This window comes from Saccopteryx leptura, chromosome 5, assembly GCF_036850995.1.
Source record: "Saccopteryx leptura isolate mSacLep1 chromosome 5, mSacLep1_pri_phased_curated, whole genome shotgun sequence".
Lineage (NCBI taxonomy): Eukaryota > Metazoa > Chordata > Mammalia > Chiroptera > Emballonuridae > Saccopteryx > Saccopteryx leptura.
The window spans coordinates 177,621,846-177,644,144 of NC_089507.1; the positions used below are offsets into that span (position 1 = coordinate 177,621,846).

Sequence of the window (22,299 nt, forward strand, 5' to 3'; positions counted from 1 at the left end):
TGGGGCATATTTTAATATGTTATATATATTTTAAATGAAAATAGAAGTGCATAATTCTCTGGCTCTCTTTATAACATTTGGCCATACTTGGTTTTGTTAATGTTGAGACTTTGGTTGGGAACAACTGTAGTGGTAAAGCATTATTGTCATGGCATAGTGTGACCTGCTCCACAGTATTCCTTGAGACCCCTCTGCAGGGCGCAGGCAGCTGGGTGGTCATGCTCTTTCTCACTGGTCTTCTGTATCACCTGTGATGGTGAGTGAGCTCAGTAGTCATTCCTCAGTGTTGTGCCCTATACCGGATACTGGGAAGTAAACCCAGGGCCCAGGTCTCTCATTTCTCAGCACATGGTTATTCTGGTGTCTCCTTTTGGTCATGAAATGTTTGTGATGTCTGCAGACTGGAAGAGGGCAACAAAATATAAACATCTAGTCCAGGGGTCCCCAAACTTTTTACACAGGGGGCCAGTTCACTGTCCCTCAGACCATTGGAGGGCCGGACTATAAAAAAACTATGAACAAATCCCTGTGCACACTACACATATCTAATTTTAAAGTAAAAAAACAAAATGGGAACGAATACAATATTTAAAATAGAGAACAAGTAAATTTAAATCAACAAGCTGACCAGTATTTCAATGGGAACTATGCTCCTCTCACTGACCACCAATGAAAGAGGTGCCCCTTCTGGGTGTGCGGTGGGGGCCGGATAAATGGCCTCAGGGGGCCGCATGCGGCCCGCGGGCCGTAGTTTGGGGACCCCTGATCTAGTCCATTATGGAGACTGTTTGAGTGCATTTTTTGTGATTAAAATCTGATTGTATTATACAGCATGTTAGTAATTTTTTATTAGATCACAAGTGTCTGAGTTGAAAGGAGACATTTTCAGTGGATGTTTTAACTTCTGAATTTAATGTTTAAGACTACAGTTTTCCTTATGCTTCAAGACATAGGTGTGAAACTTGGGATTCAACCAACAGTATACACTGAATTACTCAATCCACCTTCAGGGAAGGGAAACTCAAGGCAGATGTTTGAAAGTCTGAAATTACATTCTTGTGATTATCTGTTACAGACCAGGTGCGCTGAGCTTGGTGGCATGCTGGCCCCTCTCACTTGAGTCGTCGGTAACTGACACTCTCCAGAGCAGATCCTCTGGAAGGCAGCTCTAGTGAATGCTTCTAAGAATCCTTTAAGGGACAGGTGGTGGAAACTGCATCAGGGCTAAATATAAGGAAAATTCACGATAAAACTTGTGTATGTATTTATTGTTAGAACAGCAGATGTGTGAAGTGTTTTCTTTTAAATTGATTGGAATTAATGTGAATTGTGTTAAGTTGATTTCATACACACACACACACACACACACACACACAAATTTAGGAGGGAGTTGTACAAATATTTGCTGTGTTACAGATTTTCTGTAGCTTGTTCTGTTAGGTATGTAGCATGGTGACTGTTACAGAGTGACACCTAGTGTTTAATGTGCTTTTGACACCGGGCAGGTTGGAAGGGAAGAGTCTGGCTTAAAGCCATTAGGGATCAGCTGCTCCTGCAGACCTTGGGCATTCACTGCACTGGAGGAGTGGCCAGTCCTGAGGTGACTGCAAGTCTGTGATACTTCCTACTGTGCTGAAGTGAGCCTTTAAACCCTCTTAAGTTTCTAGGATGGTGGGAACCATATGGTGACATCACACAGGGGCTTTGTGATTTCTACTTGTTAACTCAGCAGTATTACCCATTACCCCAGTCCATGAAAAACAAGCCAAATCTTGGAATCAGTGGCTCTGCACAAACTGGGTGTCTTGGCTACTACCATTTATTGGTCCACTCACTCTCATATTTGTCATTTAGCTTTGGGGCCCTGTCTCCTACGCCTATTCTCTAGCTTCTTACAGAACTACATGCAGGCCTTCGCCAACCAGAAAATCGGAGAAATCTACTTAGCTCTTCACACTAACCCTGAAACCTACACTCGCAGGGCAGAAAAATCCAAGCCCCTATGACTACGCCCCTTACCAGCAGGAAGTAGCTACAGAAAAATGATCATCACCCCTAAACCAAATAACAAAATACTGGAGCGATAGGGTTGCAGGTGGGGGCATGATCCTCTCCTCCCTTAAGTGGATGAAGGGACATTGACAAACTAGATGTTCCAGATCACCTTCCCCGAGGCATCTGGGTGACTAACTTGGGTGTGGAAGGGCCCCTAGTTTATTTACGGTTAATCTTACATAAATCGCTGAAAGATACATTTTTCCTTAATGACCACCAGCCCCCACCCTCTAATCCCCTATTTAACCCTACCCATTAGAGAACTGGGGGCTGTTCTCCCTTCTGAGATAGCCCAGCAGGTTTGCTTTCATTAAAGCCTGTTACACTGGTCTTTCAGACTCCGATTGATTCCATCACCCATCTCTTTGTTGACATTCTCACTAAGTTCATATACTTTTTTTCTAAGCATCCTTATAACCAGAGTTCTGAACTCTGCATCTGATAGATTGCTTGTCTCCATTTTGTTTAGTTCTTTTTCTTGAGTTTTATTCTGTTCTTTCATTTGAGACATGTTTTCCTCCTCATTTTGTCTGTCTCCCTGTGTTTGTTTCTATGAGTTGGAGCTGCTTGGTCTCCTGGTCTTGGTAGAATGGTCTTAGACAGTAGACATCTTGTGGGGCCCAGTGCCACAGCCTCCCCAGTCATCCGAGCAGTGCGCTCCAGGTGTGCCCCTGTGTGGCCTCTGTATCCTTGATTGCTCTTGGCATGTTGTAAGGCCAGGAGCCACGGCCAGGGCCAACATCACAGCTGCCCGGCCCATGCAGGTTCGCATTGGATTTATACAGTCGGTAAAGAAACAACAGAGCCAAAAACTGGTGGGCCATAGTCTTTAATCCTAGCTTGCACCCGGCAGGCAAGTAAAAACATACACTGGGCTCCAAAACCCACTCACATTCAGTGCTCACAAAGCTACTGACTTATCCGAGTTTCCTAGAATCAAAGGTTTCTAGCTCACCAGACTTATTCTCCTCAGTTCCCCATCTCCTTCCTTATCCCAGATACAAACACTACACAAACTGGCATCTCACTCAGCACTCCGCCATCTTGGCTGCTTCTCTTGGCCACATGGCCTCTTTCTGCTCTCTGCTCTGCTCCCTCTGCTCTCTCATGCTAATCATCCCAGGAACCAAGAGTGCAAGCTCCTGTTCCGTCCCCATTTTATAGTGTAGAAATCCAAACTCTTAATCCAATATACAAAACAGGGAAGTCTCTAATACAAAGTCACTTCTCTGAGGCATGATTGGATTGTACCACCCCACATCAAAAAAGGGTGGGAAAGGCTTAATCCCAAAACCAAGCCCCAGGCTACAAGGATTCTGCCTGCCCAGAGACACACATTAATATCACCTGGGCAACGGCCTCCACGTGGGCAGCGCCACTTTAACAAAGTGAGCATAATACATTTTATCAGCCCAACACATGTCAATGGGAGATATTTACCCCCAGGACAGGGGGCCATGAAAACTGGCCATGACCATGGCATAGGAGCTGCTGTACAAGGACGGACACCACAGAGTAGGACTTGCTTTAGCAGGGTTCTGGTGCCTGAAGAGTCTGATCCTTGAGTGTTGCTCATGGAGGTGGTAGGTTGGTGCTCTGGCATAGTCTAAAGCTGTTTACCAAGCAGACTAGCTTGGGGCCTCCTGGGAGGAGCAAGCCAAGATCATCTATTGCCTCTGTCCTGGGCCACCCAGCATGAGCTATAGAGCAGCCTGCAGATGACTGTTACTTGTGCCATGTTTGGAGGTGCTCAGGAGAGGCCAAACTGTGAACAGAGGCCAGCACTGCTAGTGCTGGGCTTGGGGCCACTTAGCAAGAAGTATGTGGCATGTGGAGGCCATATGCTGCTTGTTTAGGGTTTGAGAGATTTTAGGAAAGTCTCAGCATGAGCCAAGGCCATCCTTTTGTATGGAAAAGCCACTAGAATTCGCTTAGATAGGCCTGCAGGTTGGGTGGGGTGTGGTCTTAGGGAATCACCAGGGTGGGGCAAACAGTGTTAGCTATGTGATGGAGACTTAGATATGGCGTCCCCCTGTGCCTACAGGCAGAGGAGTCAGCAATGGAGCAGTGGCTTCTGCCAGAACTTCTGTTTGAGAGAAAGCTACCCCTCTAGCCCTTGCTCCACCAGATAATTCAGTTTCTTCTTGTATGTCCCTGGCACTTTTTGAGCTGCTGCCCCAGTGCTGAGCTGAAAGCCAGTGAGTCTGAGTAAGTCCCAGTGTAGGCCCTTCAGGAAAAATGCCTGGGACTCCAGCAGCCCCCTATCTCACCTAGGCACACTCCCTGCTGGTGTTCACAGCCAGAAGTTACCAGGACTTCTCTTTCTGGCACTGGAACCCTGGGCTGGGGGCTAGTGTGGGGTGGGTCCCCTGGTTCCCAGGGGGGACGTCTGCAACAGATATAGCCCTCTTGATTTTTTAACTGTCACCTGTGGGTGTGGCACCAGCCCATTCTACCAGTCTTGCTGTGGCTTCTTTATATTCTTAGTTAAAGGACTTCTGTTGCACTAGATTTCAGGTGGATCTGAATGATGGTTGTTTTACAGTTTAGTTGTAATTTTGATGAGTTTGTGGGAGGATGTGAGAACTGCATTTACTTATCTTCCTTGACCAAAAGAGTTTAACCTTTTCTGAAACTAATGGTTTTAATTTGCATTTCTCTGATGGTTAGCTGCATTTAACATCTTTTCATATGTCTATTGGCCATCTGTATGTCCTCTTTGGAGGAATGTTAATTCAGATCCTCTGTTTATTTTTTAATTAAATTTTTTGGTTTTGCACACGTGCACATGTATGTTTGTGTATATGTTGAGTGGTATTCTTTATTTTGCATATTAAACTCTTACTGGATGTATCATTGGCAAATATGTTCTCACTAGAAAGCCCGGCGGTCATACGAAATGACCGCTGTTCTAGATATTATAAATTGTAATTAAAATGATTTGTGCAAAGGTGTCTGCTAATTCAAACTGAATTACCCAGGGCAGGCGGCGAGGACACCCCTTTGCTTAGTGCCCCACGGGGTTTCCCCCTTCTACTTGCTTAATTGCTTAAAGTAGAGTGCAATGAAGGAAACCACTGGCGGTACATTTCTTAAGAGCCACCGCCAGCTCAATAAATAAAGGTGATTTAAATAATAAAATGTTAATTCACATGTCAAAGATCTCTTTGTACACAACATTTCTTGTGTAGATCTTTCTAAACGTGCCGAACTGGCTTCTCAGGGATCAAGTATATATAATTGAGCAAACTTTCTTTTCCTGTCAGAAGGATGCAAAGTTCCAGTTTGATGGTAAACTTGACCATGAAGTCGAAAGCAATAAAGTCCTGGTCTAGGCAAGTCAATTGGTTTGTTTCCCATGGACGCAAAAGCAAATGAACTATTAATGGATCGAATGCTATCCATGTACTGTTTGCTATTTGGATGCTGATTAGTCAATAATTTATTCAAGAGTGGTGGATAATTCTCAATTAGTGGAACTACAATGTTTCCGTACTTGCAACATTGAGAAAATCCTTTCTTGCCACGGTCAAATCGATTAGTTTCTAACTTGAAGTTTAAGGACTGACAGTGTTCACATTTAATATTCATGTCACCAGAGGAATGCTCAAAAATTAAAGTTTCTCCGTTTGAAACTGTTTTAATCCTTTTTGCGTTTCGGTCAGCATTACTCTGTCGTTTTTTTGCATTTCTCTCCTGCCTTTGTTCAAGGGACTCATTTTGTTGAGACAGGCTTTTTTGTCTTGCATCTGAGGCAAGCCTTGTTTCTCTATGCTCATCAGTCTCATTTTGCCTAGAAAAACGCATTTGCTCTGCGACCGAAGCAAGCCTTGTCTTTCTCTGCTCAGTGGTTTCTTTTTGTCGAGAAAGCCATTTTTGTGCAGCTTTAGCTCCTTTTCTCTCCTCTTCAGTGCTGTATTTTCTAGGAGGCATTCTTAAGAGAAATTACGTTAAGACATAGTTTTTATGTAAAACAGATGATTGCCAATGCAAACAAATGTTCACCTTCCCCCTGACCTGCTCAATTTGCGTTCAGCCGTGGCAACTTCACTCCATTGGCTAGTACAGTTACGCAAGCAACCAATAAGCTATTGGCGACAAACAGACACTTAAGCCACATATAATAAAGATATTCAGTAGGTTATTTTCTTGTTTTATTGATGGTTTTCTTTGCTGTGCAAAAATATTTTAGTTTGATGTAACCCCAATTGTTTATTTGTTTATTTTTTTCTTTTGTTTCCCTTGCCTAAGGAGATAAATCAGAAAATATATTGCTAAGAGATATGTTTACTGCCTATATTTTATTCTAGGAGTTGAATGGTTTTGAGTCTTCCATTTAAGTCTTTAATTTATTTTGAGTTTATTTTTGTATATGGTGTAAAAGGTGATCAAATTCATCCCTCCCTCCCTCCCTCCCTCTCTCCCTCTCTCCCTCCCTCCCTCCCTCTCTTTTTTCCTTCCTTCCTTCCTATCCTCTTTCTTGCATGTATCCAATTTCCCCAGTACCATTTTTTGAACAGACTATCTGTACCCCATTGTATGTTCTTGCCTGGGGTGGTCTCCCTTTGGAAGTATGCCTTGTCTATATTCACTTCCTTGTGCGAGTTCTGACATCACTGATGTTTTTGGTTTTTCCCCTTAGGACAGGAGCGATGTCCTTTGTATTTCTATCTCTGATCCCTTGTATGGTACCTGACACCAAAGTGGCACTTAAGCATATTACTTATTGAATCAAATAAATGATTGATTCACAGAATATTTGTTTTAATTACCTGCACTACCACCAGTTCAAATTTCTACCTATAGCTTATTGATTTGCAATGCTTGGAGATGATTTCATTGATAGGAAATTGTTTTGATTATATTTATATTTCTTTTGAAAAATTACCTTACTCAGCCTTTTGAGTTTAATTTTAGTTTTATTTCATTCTAACATCATAGAAGATTAAAGTCTGTAGTTTTGCCTTTTTTCCCCCCAGCTTTGACCAGTTTTTATTATATAGCATTCACATTGTTGGTAGTGGTCTGTAACATTTTTTTTTTAACTCAAGTGTTGCTCAGAAGAGTTTTTTAAAATTCTTCAGGTAGTTGAGAATTTTTGAGTTTAAACTCTCAGTAGTGGACTTTCAATGCGTTGAGTTTGCTTGTGACCTGTGCAGCTCTCCTGTGAGGGTTTTATTCACATGGCTTAGAAAAATAACTTTTAGTAAATGTTTTATGAAGGTTAGAATCTCTGAGTGAAATTTCTCTCCCTATATACACACATATTAAATCAGTCTTACTATATTTAAATCTGTTGTACTTATGGCCTGTTTTATATGTTAAAGATAGAACATTACAATCTTTACATATAAATGTAATTTCTCCTCAGTTTCTCTATTTTTTTTTATTTTCATGTATTTCATTATTTGTTTTATTTGTATCTGTTATTGGTTGCATCAAGGTTCCCGAGTATTAATAGCTAAGTTGTGAATTACATTTTTAATCCTTTTGAGATGACTCCCTGGACCCCTTTGAAGCCTTTCACTTGATGCTGACACTGCCTCATTGTGCATCTGTGCCACGTGTACTCAGTACATACTTATCTGTATTTTATTTTTCAGCTCTTTGTATTGGAAAGCCAGTTCTCATTGACTTGGTCTTGTAGAGAGATTTAAACTATTCATATTTATTACTCTTTTTATATGATAACTAACATTTCTGTTTTTTCTTTTACTTTTGGTTTTTTGGGGGGAGAATTCACTGATTTTCATATTATGAAATATGCTTTGTGACTTGGAAGATATATTTCCTATCATTCTAGTAATTATCCTTTTTTCTTCTTTCTAATTTTTATTCATTGATTTTTTTTAGTGAGAGAGGAAGGGTGGTAGGGAGAGAGAGAGAGGGATTGGAACAGCAGTCTGTTCCTCTGTGTGTCCTGACTGGGGATCACACTGGCAACCGCTGCGTTTTGGGATGATGGTCTAACCAACAGAGCTATCCTGCCAGGAATCCAGTAATTATCTTTAAATTACCAAAGTGCTATTTGAACCTCTTTTCTTCTAATTATTCATATCAAGACTAAAGCAATATTTGATGGTAGCCCCATACTTTTACTTTAATCCCATGTATTTCTTGCACTTCTCACTTCTCAGCTCTTTTAAGCATTTTATACCCAGGTTATTTTATTATATCTTTTTAGGATTTTTTTTCTCTTATGTTAATCATTTTGAAGATTTACTCTATTATTACAACCACACTGACTTCGATTATATAAATATAGTTCACTGTCAGAGTATTTATACCCCTGTCTTATTTTTGGACCGTTTAATTAATATTTGCTAGAATACGAATTACTTAGTATGTTTGAAAAAGGGAGGGCTGTGGCTGATCTATGTCTAGCTCTATCTTTACAGACATATATATAGCTGGTTAGATAATTTAAAAAAAAATTTTTCCTCAAAACTCTGAATTATGTTTGCTTTTAAAAGTAGGTATAGTTTTTTTTAGCTTTCATCATATACTAGATTCTCATATAGGCACCTGGTCTACTTTGGGACGCCTGTTTTCTGTATGTGTCTATGTTCTGGTGGCCATTCTACACAGCTTGGCCTGAAATGAGCCATTGACCACACTGTTTTCTGGAGATTTATGTTGCAGAGAGAAAGATGGAGGTCAGGCTGAATTTTATTCCTTTGTGGATAATCTACTTTTTCTTTTTTATTATTTATATATGTATTTGTTTATTTATTTGTGAGGGGGGAGGAGAGTAAAAGAGAGAGAGCGACAGACAGAAAGGGAGAGATGAGAAGCATCAATTTGTAGTTGCAGCACTTGAGTTGTTCATTGATTACTTCTTATGCATGCCTGGACTGAGTGGCTCCAGCCAAGCCACTGACCTTTGCTCAAGCCAGTGACCTTGGGCTCAAGCCAGCGACCTAGAGCTTCAAGCCAGCGGCCTTGGGCTCAAGCCAGCGACCAAGGGGTCATGTGTATGATCCCAAGCTCAAGCCGGTGTCCTTGGGGTTTCAAATCTGGGACCTCAGCATTTCAGGTCAGTGCTCTATCCAGTGTGCCACCACCAGTCAGGCTCTTTTTAGATTTGTGTTGGATTTTTAATTATATTTGAATTTACAACTTTCAACATGCTACATCTAGATATTTTTCTCTGTTTAACTTATTCAGTTGTAGGGTGGTCCCGTGATGCACATCGTCTCAGCACAGGGTTACAGTGGGGGCCTTGCGTTGGGCTCTAGACTCATGGTTTCCATGTAATATTTTCCGATTTTCAGAATGTTACTTATTGTGTATATGCTTCCTTTATTTTCCTAGGTCTTAAAAGATTTAGTGGAACATGAATCAGAAATTCTAAAAAATTACCCTGGTTTTATTTGAGCAAATCTATTTCAGAAGGATTAATTTCTGTTTCGTTTTAGGAGGGTTTCCTCTTTTCCTGCATATTCTAGGTGAGATCTGCTTCCATGGGAGGGGCTGCCTTACCCCTACCCCATGCCTCTTTGCAGTTTCATCTGTGCTTTGATCACTAATTCTTCAGTGTTTTGGTTGTAGATAGGCTCCTATACCCTTTCCAGGATTTTGTTGTTTAATGAGGTTTATAAAATTTATAAAATTTTGTTGATTTCTAAAATACAGGAGGGAGAAATTAGGTGTCTTTACCTTTTTGTTACATTCCATATTTCCTTTAGATGTCTTTGCCTTGTATCTTAAGTCTCTCTTTTGAAATACTTTTATTCATTTTCTTATTAGCCAAGGAAAGTATTGCCTTTGAATAAGGATCTAATTAAGCATTAAGATTTCCGGCAGTGCTTGAAAGCCCCGTTTCATTCTCAGTTATCTTTATCAAATGCTCACTCGCCAGGTTCTGTGTTTCTACCATGTTAGTGTGAGTACCTTCCTTAAGTGTGGGCGTTTCCTTATGTCAGCCTGTGCACGTGAACTAAAATTAGAATTCCCATTATCTTCATTTTTTTCATTTTCATTTATTTCTCTATTGGTGCATGCACTGCTTATTACTAAACATATTGTGCCAGGCACTAAATTTTTTTTTTTTGATAGAGAGAATAGAAGAGAGAGATTAGAAGCATCAACCCATTGTTGCATCACTTTCGTTGTTCATTGATTGCTTCTCATGTGCCTTGACTGGGGTGGGGCTCAAGTTGAGCCAGTGACCTCTTGCTCAAGCCAGTGACCTGGGGATCATGTCAGGGACCCTCTGCTCAAGCTGGTGACCCCGTGCTCAAGCCAGATAAACCTGTGCTCAAGCCAGATGAGCCCACACTCAAGCCAGTGACCTTGAGGTTTTAGGCAGGGACCTCAGGAACCTGGGCCAATGCCCCATCCAAGGTGATCTTGTGATCTTAAACCTTGGTCCTCAGCATCCCCTGTCGATGCTCATTCTACTGCACCCCCACTGGAGATGATACAAGATGGCTAACAGAGGGTCCCTTCTCTCAGGGAATCTAACATGTAATGGTGGAGTGAGCCCTATGCCCATCTAGCTGGGAAGTCTGCTGGTGAGGGATGTGGTGAGAGTTACAGTTGAATTCGACCCTTCTCTAAATTTTGTTTGAAATTCTCTGAATTTTGTTTGAAAGACTGAAAAGGACGTGACAGGATAGAACGGAGCTGTCCTTACTCAGTAACAACATGGCGAGTGATTAGATAGACTACTATATTGGAAGGGAGTTCTGGTATAAGAAGAAAAGCATTATTTATTTATTTTATTTATTTGATAAAAATGTAGTCATCTTATTTTTAAAATTATGTATTTATTTATTTTAGCTCTATTTCTCTTAAATTTTAAGGTCCCAGACAAGTGTTGACACTCAGATAGAGTTCAAGGAAAATATCCTGTCCATATCAGGAAGTTGAGTCATTTTTAACAAGAGATGAGTGGCGGGGCCCAAGACAGCTGAAGAATAAATTCCCCTCTCCGTAGGCCTATGGGAGTGGTTCATGCCACTGGGCTCTACTCCCACGGGTCCCACTGAAGCCAGTGTCCTTGCAGCACTGGCATTCACAGGGTGTTTCTTCTAAACCTAACTGCTCCCCAGTTCTCATCATAAGTTTTCCGAACATTTATCACTCAGAAGGTAACTAAGACTTCTGTTCTTTTAAACGAAACTTTCTCTTTTCTTCCTTGTCAACATTTTCTTTACGTAGCACCTGTGTCATGCAGCTAGTTGCGGGGAGAGTTTCTTCCCTTGTCCTCCGCTTGGGGAGATAGGCCTAGTTGGTGACTGTTTCAGTGTACCTTATGAGTTAATGTGTAATGTTTTCCTCATTCTTCACTGTCTTCTCTTTCTAAGTGGAATTGAAATCAAGTGCAAATCTACTGGGATATGATGCAATTTGTTAATAATTTGGAAGAAATATGTTTCCCACACAAATTTACTGATGACCAGCAATTTTAAAGTACACTATAGCATCTTGTGTAAACTCCAGCTTACATTTCACATTATTCCTGCTCATGCAAGTAGGTTTTGAAGAAAAAATAACTGAATAATCAGTGGAAAGAAAGACAGATTCCCTGTTGTGCTGATCAGTTAGTAATACCTAATTTTGATTTCGAGTCTGCTATAATGGATTACCATATAGATGGAGCTGAGCACTGGGCATTAAACAGAACCATGTGCTTTTCAGAAAAGTAATATTTATTCACACTGTGTGGCTTTCCTGAAATTTTTATTTTACTCTCCAGTGAAACAAGCAAGGTGTCAGTAGCTCATACGGCATTTACAGTGGCGTCGCCTAGGTTATCGGCTATAGTGGGAATGCCGTGTTGTATTTCCTCAGTAAGGTCGGCTTCATCTGGGACTTTCTGAGGGGCAGGCTTAGCATTTAGACACAGATAGTTGTGTGAGTCTTTATTTTTATTGACCTCATAGACTGTAGTGTATAAAAATGGCCCGTACAGTATTTGGATGCAAAAAGAAATTTCAGTGTGGGTGTTTTCCACCTTTGAGTTGTTATGTAAGATTCTGTTTATTTGGGAATATTCTTAGCTCTGACATTGGGCATAGCATTTCATATCTAAACATTATTGAGTTTATTTTTGAGTGTCTTTAAAGCCCATCCACTTTGTGAATCTGAAGTTCTATCTAGACGTGGTGATGGTGATAGGCTTGACAGAACAGGTTAGATGGAGACTGCTTCTATCTGACGGACAGTACCCAAGCGTCTTCGTAGATATCGTCTTGCTATATTCTTTAATTTTCTTTATATTAAAAAAGTATGTTTTGCCTGACCAGGCAGTGGCACAGTGGGGAGAGTGTCAGACTGGGACGTGGAGTGCCCAGGTTTGAAACCTTGACGTCACCGGCTTGAGCATGGGCTTATCTGGGTTGAGTGTGGGCTCACCAGCTTGAGTGCAGAGTCATTGGCTTGAGTGTGGGGTCATATATATGACCCCGTGTTGCTGCCTTGAGCCCAAAGGTCACTGGCTTGAAGCCCAAGGTTGCTGGCTTTAACAAGGGATTTATTTGCTCTGCTGGAGCCCCCCAGTCAAGGCACATATGAGAAAGCAATCAGTGAACTAAGGTGCCACAATGAAAAATTGATGCTTCTCATCTCTCTCCCTTCCTGTCTGTCCCTTTTTCTGTCTCTCTGTCATGAAAAGAAAAAGACATATTTCTTTGTTAAATACTAAGAAACCTAAAACAAGAAAACCAATAAATATTTTAGAAAGCTGAAAAGCATGATTCAGTGCCAAATTGTTTTCCTGACTAAAGTAAAGATCTGAAGAGCAGTGGACATGCCTGGCTTTTGTTTAGTCCGAGATGAACCCGTCCTGAATCTCTAGTCATTTTCTGAGTCTCTTCTCTAAGACATTTTAAAATTAAGTGGCAAGATGGGATCAGAAGAGATCCTGGAAGGTAGCTGATGTGCCAAGTCCCCCTGGAGGAAAGTGAGTGAGAGAGTCGGACGCTGAGCCTGGGCTGCGTTGCTGCTCAGGCGGGAGGCAGGAACAGTACAGGGGACTCTGCGGACTCGGCCTCCGGCAGAGTGAGACAGCAGCCGGCTGGTGAGAAACACGGTCAGCGAAGACCGTATCCCCGCCCTGGGCCTCCTTCTCTGAGCATCTCAGTATGATGTGAATATCCCAGTAAATCATTTGAAGATGATTGTGGCAGACATATACACGTGCTGCTCACATCCCCCTTAAAGAGAATGTGCTGCCTAACTGGAAGGAGTGGATTAGCTTACAGCTTCCAGCTGTTAATGCCTTCAGCTTTCCAGCCACGGTCACCCTCTTATCACTGTCACCGGTCACTGACTGAGTGAAAGGCCCGCCATTTTCAGGCACTTGCGGCTCCTCTAACACGCAGGCTTTGCTCTTTGTTCCAGAGGGCTGGCAGACACTTGCCAGCTCTGGGTGGTGGCCTGAGGCTCCTGCCCAATCCTGCTTTCTCTTCTCTTGCACAGATGTTACTCCCCAACAAATCATTACCAGGCCTAACTACTATAGTGTCTCTTTCCCAGAGAACTCAACCTGCAACGATTATTATTCATTTATTATATTGAACTAGTCTCTGTCATAAATTTTTCAGTAAAGAGAAAGTGTAAGTTAAAGAATCACAAAGCTTAGGTGAAAAGGGAGGTCATCTTTCTCTCTTTAGCCTGGAGACCTCCCAGTCCCTCTGCACATTGTCCTTATTCCGGGCTCAAGAGTTGTTTGTTTGTCGTCCCATTTTCTCTTTTTTGCTCTGTCCCTCTACTCCCCTCTCTGACAGCTGTCAGCCTGCTCTCATGTACATCTGTCTCTATTTTGCTTGTAATTAGTATCACCCTAATCAATTCATTTAAAAAACAAAAACAGAAATGTTGCTTGTTTGGCCTGGCAGCAGCCTGACTACTGAGACCCTTGTCCTTGTCCTCAGTTCCAGAGCCAGTGGTTTACTTGTGCGATCTTTTTATTGTGTTTTTGCATAATCTCTAGACAGTTCCCTGGATTCTTACTCCTCTCTGTCATCTTCCACAGCCCGTGGGGAGAGGTTCAGGTTTACCTTCTATGCAGGACTACTCATGTGGTTCTTAATGTGGTATTCTGAAGAGAAATGGCTTGTTTTCTCTGATTCCTTTATAGTATCATGGAACTTAAAACAGTGCAGTTCTTACACTTAGTGTTATGTGTGTTGCCCATCTAAATTCATGTTGGTGTGCGTACATTGGAAGATGGAGGCCTATTTTAGTTTTTTCTCCTTTGACCTGTGCACATTGTTTCTAGCGCTGCTGTACCTTCTTCATCCTAGCTCCTTAGGAGAACTTCAGTGCAGGGGTCTCTGTAGGGTCTCCTCTTATCTCCTCGTTTAAGCTCTCTCCCAGAGGGATCTCATATAAACACATCTTCAGCTGCTTCCTGTATCCTGTTACCATCTAAATCCTGCTTCTGCACTCCAGACCCATATATTCAATTGCCTAGAAGAACATCTCCGCTAAGATAATCCATTGACACCTCAAATTCAGGATGCCCAGAACCAAACCTGACATGTTTCCATTCTGGGATTCCTTCTACATTTGATAATCTTACATACTCAGTAAAAAGTTTTTATTGAGCATATACTGAGTCATGTTCTAGGGGCTGGGGATACTGCAGGGAACAAGACAGAGATGTTCTTGCTCTCATGGGGTTTTACACTCTGGTGGAAGGAATATTGCCCTGGAATGAGTGAACCAACAAGGTCCTTTCAGCTAGGGTTGAGGACTGTGAAGATAATAGAACAGGTGATGCAGAAAGCATCAGAGGTGGTTAAGGAAGCGAGGCTTCTTTTGACGCACTGTTTGGTGAGGAGGTGATGTTTGTAGTGAGACCTGGATGGTCAGGTGGTGTCTGCTGTGCAAGGCTACGGGTGGAGAAGCTTCCAGACTAAGGAAAAAGTTTTCCCCATTTAAAGTTATGTTTCACGTACTCATTTTGCCTTTTTCAAGTAGAAGGTCTTAGACATCTCTTTATTGTCAAGTGAAAACAGATTAAGTAAATCCATGTGTCTTGTTACTGACCCAGGAGGAAAGTTAAGGTAATACCAAGCCAAACCAAACCAAACCCCATGCTGGCTCAATGCAGACAACAGTTTATTAGATGCCAAGAAATATACTTATCAGGAGATCTGAATACAGTATTTTTACCCTAATCTTTCAAAATGTTAGACTGTTAGGCTAAATCAGTGATTTTCAACTGGTAAGCCATAAGAATTTTTAGAACATGTAATATCTGCCTATTTAATCAAGAACACTGACCTCTTTTCCCTTAGATTGTCAAATAAAAAAATGTCAATAGCCAATACAATAGGCATTCATTGTGAATGAATCAAAATTATACCTATTTTTTTGTCGAATCGACAAAAAATGTATTTTTGGTGTGCTACAGAATTTTAATTAGTTACGTGTGCCACAAAATGAAAATGATTAAAATCGCTGGGCAAGATAGAACCAGAATAAGGATTTTTCATAAAAGAAAAGTATTCCCAATACCAAGAAATGTATTTTGTCCAGTTTTGGATTTTTACATTTTTAAAAAGTAGTTTCAGATAAAATAGAAGGAATCATAATACTCAAGAATCATTTGGTAAAACTTCTTCTAGAGTTAAAAAACGAACCATCTTCATTGGTTTGGGGTTTTTTTTGGGGGGGGGGGAGTGGGAAGAAGCTGCTTTATTAGCCAGATATTCTTATATATCATACATATATTCTTTATTGTATGACCAATGGGAGGATTCATAACTACAATTCTGAAACTTATGTTAAGCTATTAATTACCTTTAGGAACTTTTTGTCACCAGTTGCAGGTTTATTAGTCCACTGAGTTGTTTATGTCTCATCCTATTTTGCTCATCTTTCTTTCCAACTCTGTTTCTTGTCCAGAGACTGACAATGTTTGCAATCGAAATGGGCAATGAAAGGTGAAAAAGAGGAAACTCGGGCAACCTGGCATTTGAGAAATTATTCTTTCAATATTTAAGCAATGGCTATGATTTAATTAAGATAAAAATTTTCATCTTAGGGTTTTTTATTTTTTTCCCTTTTAGAGGACTTAAACTTGGGACAGCACATGCAGTCCTAAGGTTATGAACAGATAGGTTCCATAGGTTTGAAAATGTTTAAGTAGTTACATGCACAGAAAGGTAAAAATAAATAGTAGGTTAAAAACGTCCCTCTAGGTTGCACATAATAGGTAAATGTAGTGTTCTAACTTGCATACAAATTACACTTAAGAACAAACCGAAGGAACCTATCTTGTTCGTATCCTGAGGACTGCCTGTAATCACTTTAAAATGTTCAGGAAGCTGCATGGGGAAGTACAATAAATTCTCCCAATGGGTACAGGATAAAGTACAGTACTATGTTATTATAAATAATTTGTTTCTTTTTATTTCTGTAACATACATAACCACTACTGTGGGCCTATCATGAAAATGTGTAATTTCATTTGTAGTTTATTTTCTTTTTATATATCTTACTAATTCTTTTGTTTGTTTTATAGAAAATACTGCAGTTTCTACCTGAACGCATTTTCTTTCGATGGCATTACCAGAGTATAGGTAAGAACAATTAAATATTTTTTAAGTAATATAAATTTCCTCTATTTCAATTTTCCGTAAAGTTTTATGTAATTAATACCAGCATGATAGGTTATAGCAAGAACAATTAACAAAGATATGCTAGCTAAAACTGAGACAAGACCAACCCTGGACTTTGGAGGAAAATATAAAATACTTCTGTGTTAAAGTGTGGTTTGTAGACCAGCATCATCCTCCTCAACAGAGAGCTTGTTAAAAACTGCAGAATTCCAGGCCCAGCCAGACCTACTGAATTAGTGCAGGGTTTCCTCTGCAAATAAAGTTTGAGAAACGTTGATCCAGATAAATTTTAAATAATTTTATGATTTTACGTAACAAACATGTTGTTCTTCAGGTTTTAATCGTTGACTCAGAACCCTTCTGCTTGCGTGCTGTAGGAGGTGGCAGCAAGGGGGCCTGAAGCAGAGCAAGGACCACACTGTCTTTCTGTCCCACTCTTGACATTGGACAGCATTTCATCTGAATTTAATATTCACAGCACAACGGGAGTAATTTCTGGTATCGATTCTGAACTCTGCCTTCTTTTTTTTCTTTGGTATTTTTTTTGAAGTTGAAAATGGGGAGGCAGTCAGACAGACAGACAGATCCACCCGGCTCGCCCACCAGGGGCTATGCTCTGCCCACCAGGGGGTGATGTTCTGCCCCTCCGGGGCGTCGCTCTGCCGCGACCAGAGCCACTCTAGCGCCTAGGGCAGAGGCCAAGGAGCCATCCCCAGAGCCCGGGGCCATCTTTGCTCCAATGGAGCCTTGGCTGCGGGAGGGGAAGAGAGAGACAGAGAGGAAGGAGGGGGGGGGTGGAGAAGCAAATGGGCGCTTCTTCTATGTGCCCTGGCCGGGAATCGAACCCGGGTCCCCCGCACGCCAGGCTGACGCTCTACCACTGAGCCAACCAGCCAGGGCCTAGTCCTTTAGTTTTGGATGACTGACACTTCCTAAAATTTTTCTTTATTGAATGATTTTATTTGAGGAGAGCCTAGCCTTAACTATTTGATCATTCATTCAAATATTCATTGAGGGAGAGACATTTGAGTGCAAATTCTGGGACAAAAACAAAGGCTATCTTACCATCCTTGTATAGACAATTGCCTGGGGGGGGTTAGATGAAAAAATTACATATAGTATAACAGTCACTATGTAAAAAGCAAAATGGTAGCAAAAAAAAAAAAGGAATAATTCTATTCAGAGGAATTGAGAAACACTTCAAGAGAGGTAATTTTATTCTGAACCTTGAAAGATGAGTGTGGAAAGGGCTTTCTAGGTGGAAAATCACTGTGTAAAAGACATGGGACCCAAAAGAACGTGCACAGTCAGAAGGTAATCTCAAGTTCAGAGTGTTAACTTTAATTTAGGGTTCTTTATGTGAAAATGTAACTGACCCTTATATAAACTAAATTATATAAAGTTATATGTTAAAAATTTAAAGAAATTAAAGTGTATATAGTAAATACATCTAGTGAACTGAATATCTAAATTATTAAAAATAGTGGTTTGGTCTTTAAATTTTACAATACACGGTGAAGGTTTTCTTTATATTTTAGAGAGGTGATAACATTTCTGCTAGTTGATGCTTTGACCTTATATACTTAAATTAAAAATAAACAAAATCAGCTTGACTAGGCTATAGTAGCACAGAGGATAGAGCATCGGCCTGGAATGCTGAGGACCCAGGTTTGAAACCCTGAGGTCATTGGCTTGAGCACAGGCTCATCTGGCTTGAGCACGGGGTTACTGGCTTGAGTGTGGGACCATAGACATGACCCTATGGTCACTGGCTTGAGCCCAAGGTTGCTGGCTTGAGCAAGGGGTCACCTGCTCTACTGTAGCCCCCCAGTCAGGGCACATAGGAGAAGCAATCAATGAACAACTAAGGTACTGCAAGAAGAAGTTGATGTTTCTCATCTCTCTCCCTTCCTGTGTGTCTGTCCCTCTTTCTGTCTTTCTTACTAAAACAAGCAAACAAACAAAACCAAAATCAAATGCTATGTATAATCTAAAGGCACATCATGGGGATTTGTTATGCTCCATGGTATAGCAGGAGTGAATGACAATGAGAAATACCTGCATGCAGTATTTTGTGTGTGTGTGTGTGTGTGTGTGTGTGTGTGTGTGTGTGTGTGTATGTATGTATGAAAAAAAAAAAGGGTGGTGGAAGGGAGAGAGATGAGAAGCATCAACTAGCAATTGTGGCACCTTAGTCGTTCATTGATTGTTTCTTATACATGCCTTGACTGGGGTGCTCCAGCCAAGCCAGCAACCATGGTATCATGTCTGCGATCCCACACTCAAGCAGGGGATACTGCACTTAAACTGGTGAACCTGTGGTCTGGCTGGCGAACTCAGGGTTTCAAACCTGGATCTTCAGTGTCCCAGGCTGACGCTCTATCCACTGCACCACCACCTGGTCAGGCTGCGTGCAGTATTTTTAAAAAATCTGTGTTAGATATAATTCTTTAATTATTTTTATGTCATTTGTATGAAAGCCATACTCAGCCCTGGCTGGTGGTTCAGTGGGTAGAGCATTGGCCCGGCATGCCGATGTCCCAGGTTTGAAACCCAGTCAGGGCACACTTGAGAAGCGACCATCTGCTTCTCTTCTCCTCCCTCTACCCTTTCTATCTCTTCCCCTCTTGTAGCCAGTGGCTCAGTTGATTCGTCCATTGGCCCCAGGTGCTGAGGATAGCTCAGTTGGTCTGAGCATTGGCCCCAGATGGGGGTTGCCAGGTGGATCCTGGTCTGGGCGCATGTGGGAGTCTCTCTCTATCTCCCCTCCTCTCACCTAAAAACAAAAAGAGAAGAAAATCATACTCATTTTCTTCAGATAGTACTTTAAAACGTCTGAAGACTAGTAGGCTTCCCTTAGAATGAATAAATTTATTAGAACTATGCATGGAAATTAATTTGCCAAATGTGTTGTGAAACTTTGAGCATCTAGTATACAGTGTGTGATACTTTAATTCTGCCTAGTTCCACATGGTTACTGTTAAAATTGCTGGTACAAGTAGTTTTTTACCCAGTTTCATAGCATTTTATCAGGAACATTGACTTCTGGATTGGGATTACGGAGAACTAGGTCTCCTGAGCCATCATAAGAGCAGGTGGTGTTTCTCTGGCTCATGTAGTATGTAGAGTAAGCTGGCTCTCTGACACATTCAGAAGAAGCCAGTGTTACAACATGGTTGAAGTTTAACCAATTGCATATAAAATAATTCTTCTTATCGTATACTTTTAGTGCTTAAATCAAACAGGCTCTTTTTAAATAAATAGGTATATATTTTTGCATGACTTATCAAACTGAGTAGAAATTGGTATTAGACAGGTCCACATCCCATTATGTTGATCTTCAAGCTATATGTGCTTTGGAATAAGAATATTTCAGATTTTAGAATGGCAGTATGGGATATTGATGTACAGTGTGTATTCCACACAGTGGTAATGTCTATACATAACACTCTCAGGGGTCTGGGCAGCACCCTGTAGCCAAGAGAGCTATTATTTCTGTAGCATAAGATATGAGCATTCATCTGTGAGCTAATCAGGTTAGTCAGGTGTTGACACCACATGAGTTCAGATCAGGTCAGTTCCTGTCCACTAATAAATTACACAGAAACCTTCAGTTTTTATAGCTTTCCGGATTTTGAAACTGCTTATAAGAGATTATGGGTTTGTAATTCTATACATTTTTTTAAACATATTTCACTGTACCTCTTGCATTCTTCCCAGTTTATTTGGACCTGTTAAAACCAATTACTATTTGTTACTCAAAGTATTGACCAAGTTAGTTGTAGAAACTAATAAAACTATTAAGGAAAGTACAGATTTCAAAAGAAAGGAATGTGCTTTAAATCTCTTATTAGCTTTGACATCTTGATTTCTGTACAGCCTCTGAGGGTAGGGCAAGAGGTTTCTTGATAGCCAGGAGCTGACATTCTAGGTATCTACGATTCCTTCTGTTAGGGTTTTTACATTCTAGATCTCTGTATTCCTGACCTAATACGAAGAACAGTGCTATATAAACATCTTCTAAAACTTAAATTATTATTCAACTAGAGTTGACATTTAATATTATTGTATTCAGTTTCAAGTGTACAGGACAGAGGGTAGATAATCATGTACTTTACGAAGTGATCTCCGCAGTATTTCAAGTACCTACCTGGCAGAGTTATTGACTATATTCCTTAAGCTGTATTTTACATTCCTGTGACTGTTTTTGTGACTATTAATTTGTACTTCTTAATTTCTTTACCTTTTCCACCCAGCCTCTTAATGCCTTCCATTCCGGCAATCATCAGTTTGTTCTCTACATTTGAGTCTGTTTTGTTTGTTTATATATTTTGTTCTGTAAATTCTGCATATTAAGTGAAATCATATGGTATCTGTTCTCTGTCTGACTTATTTCACTTAGCAAAAAATCCTCTAGGTCTATTTGTGCTGTTGCGTATGGTAAAATTTTATTCTTTTTTATTTATTTATTTATTTATTTATTTATTTTGCATTTTTCTGAAGCTGGAAACGGGGAGAGACAGTCAGACAGACTCCCTCATGCGCCTGACCGGGATCCACCCGGCACGCCCACCAGGGGGCGAGGCTCTGCCCACCAGGGGGCGATGCTCTGCCCCTCCGGGGCGTCGCTCTGTCACGACCAGAGCCACTCCAGCGCCTGGGGCAGAGGCCAAGGAGCCATCCCCAGCACCCGGGCCATCCTTGCTCCAATGGAGCCTCGCTGCGGGAGGGGAAGAGAGAGACAGAGAGGAAGGAGAGAGGGAGGGGTGGAGAAGCAGATGGGCGCTTCTCCTGTGTGCCCTGGCCGGGAATCGAACCCGGGACCCCTGCACGCCAGGCCAAAGCTCTACCACTGAGCCAACCAGCCAGGGCCAAATTTTATTCTTTTTTATTGCCAAGTAATATTCTTTTGTAAAAGTGTAGCATGATTTTTTTTTATCGGCTCATCTATAGATGGGCATTAGAGTTGTTTTCATATCTTGGCTATTGTAAATAATACTACGTGGACATTGGGGTGTATATATCTTTTGAATTAGTGTTTTGGGTTTCTTCAGTCATATACTCAGAAGTAGAATCACTGGGTCATAAGGCAGTTTCATTTTTAATTTGTTGGGGAACCTCCATACTATTTTACATAGTATCTGTACCAGTCTGCTTCTCACCAGCAGTGTAGGAGGATTCTCCTTTCTTCACATCCTCACCAGCACGTGTTTGTTGACTTATTGATTATAGCTATTCTGACAGGTGTGAGGTGATATCTCATTGTGGTTTTAATTTACATTTTTGTGATGATTTGTGACTTAGAGCATCTTGTCCTATGTCTATTAGCCATCTCTGTGTCTTCTTTGAGGAGTGTCTTATCCAGGTCTTCTAATCATTTTTAATTGGATTTATTTTGGGTTGTTGAATTGTATGAATTCTTTATAAATTTTGGCTATTAACACCTTAGTGGATGTATTATTAGCAAATATCTTCTTCCAATTAGTAGGTTACCTTTGTGTGGTTTCTTTTGCTGTGCAAAAACTTTTAGTTTGATGTGGTCCCATTTGTTTTTTTTGTTTGTTTGTTTCCCTTGCCCGAGAAGATAACATCAGGAAAAAATATTTTAAGAGAGATGTCAGAGATTTTACTAGCTTTTAGGATTTTTTATGGTTTTGAATCTTAC

The 22,299-nt window shown here is 40.9% G+C and overlaps 1 protein-coding gene across 3 annotated transcripts in view; it reads left to right on the forward strand.

Moving 5' to 3' along the window:
* RALGAPA2 (Ral GTPase activating protein catalytic subunit alpha 2) overlaps window positions 1-22,299 on the forward strand; it is a 379,248-nt gene that overhangs the window by 55,571 nt on the left and 301,378 nt on the right. For all 3 annotated transcript variants that reach the window (XM_066386989.1, XM_066386988.1, XM_066386990.1), the window contains exon 4: window positions 16,538-16,595. In XM_066386989.1, coding sequence (XP_066243086.1) covers window positions 16,538-16,595 — 58 coding nt within the window. The remainder of the gene's footprint in view (window positions 1-16,537; window positions 16,596-22,299) is intronic.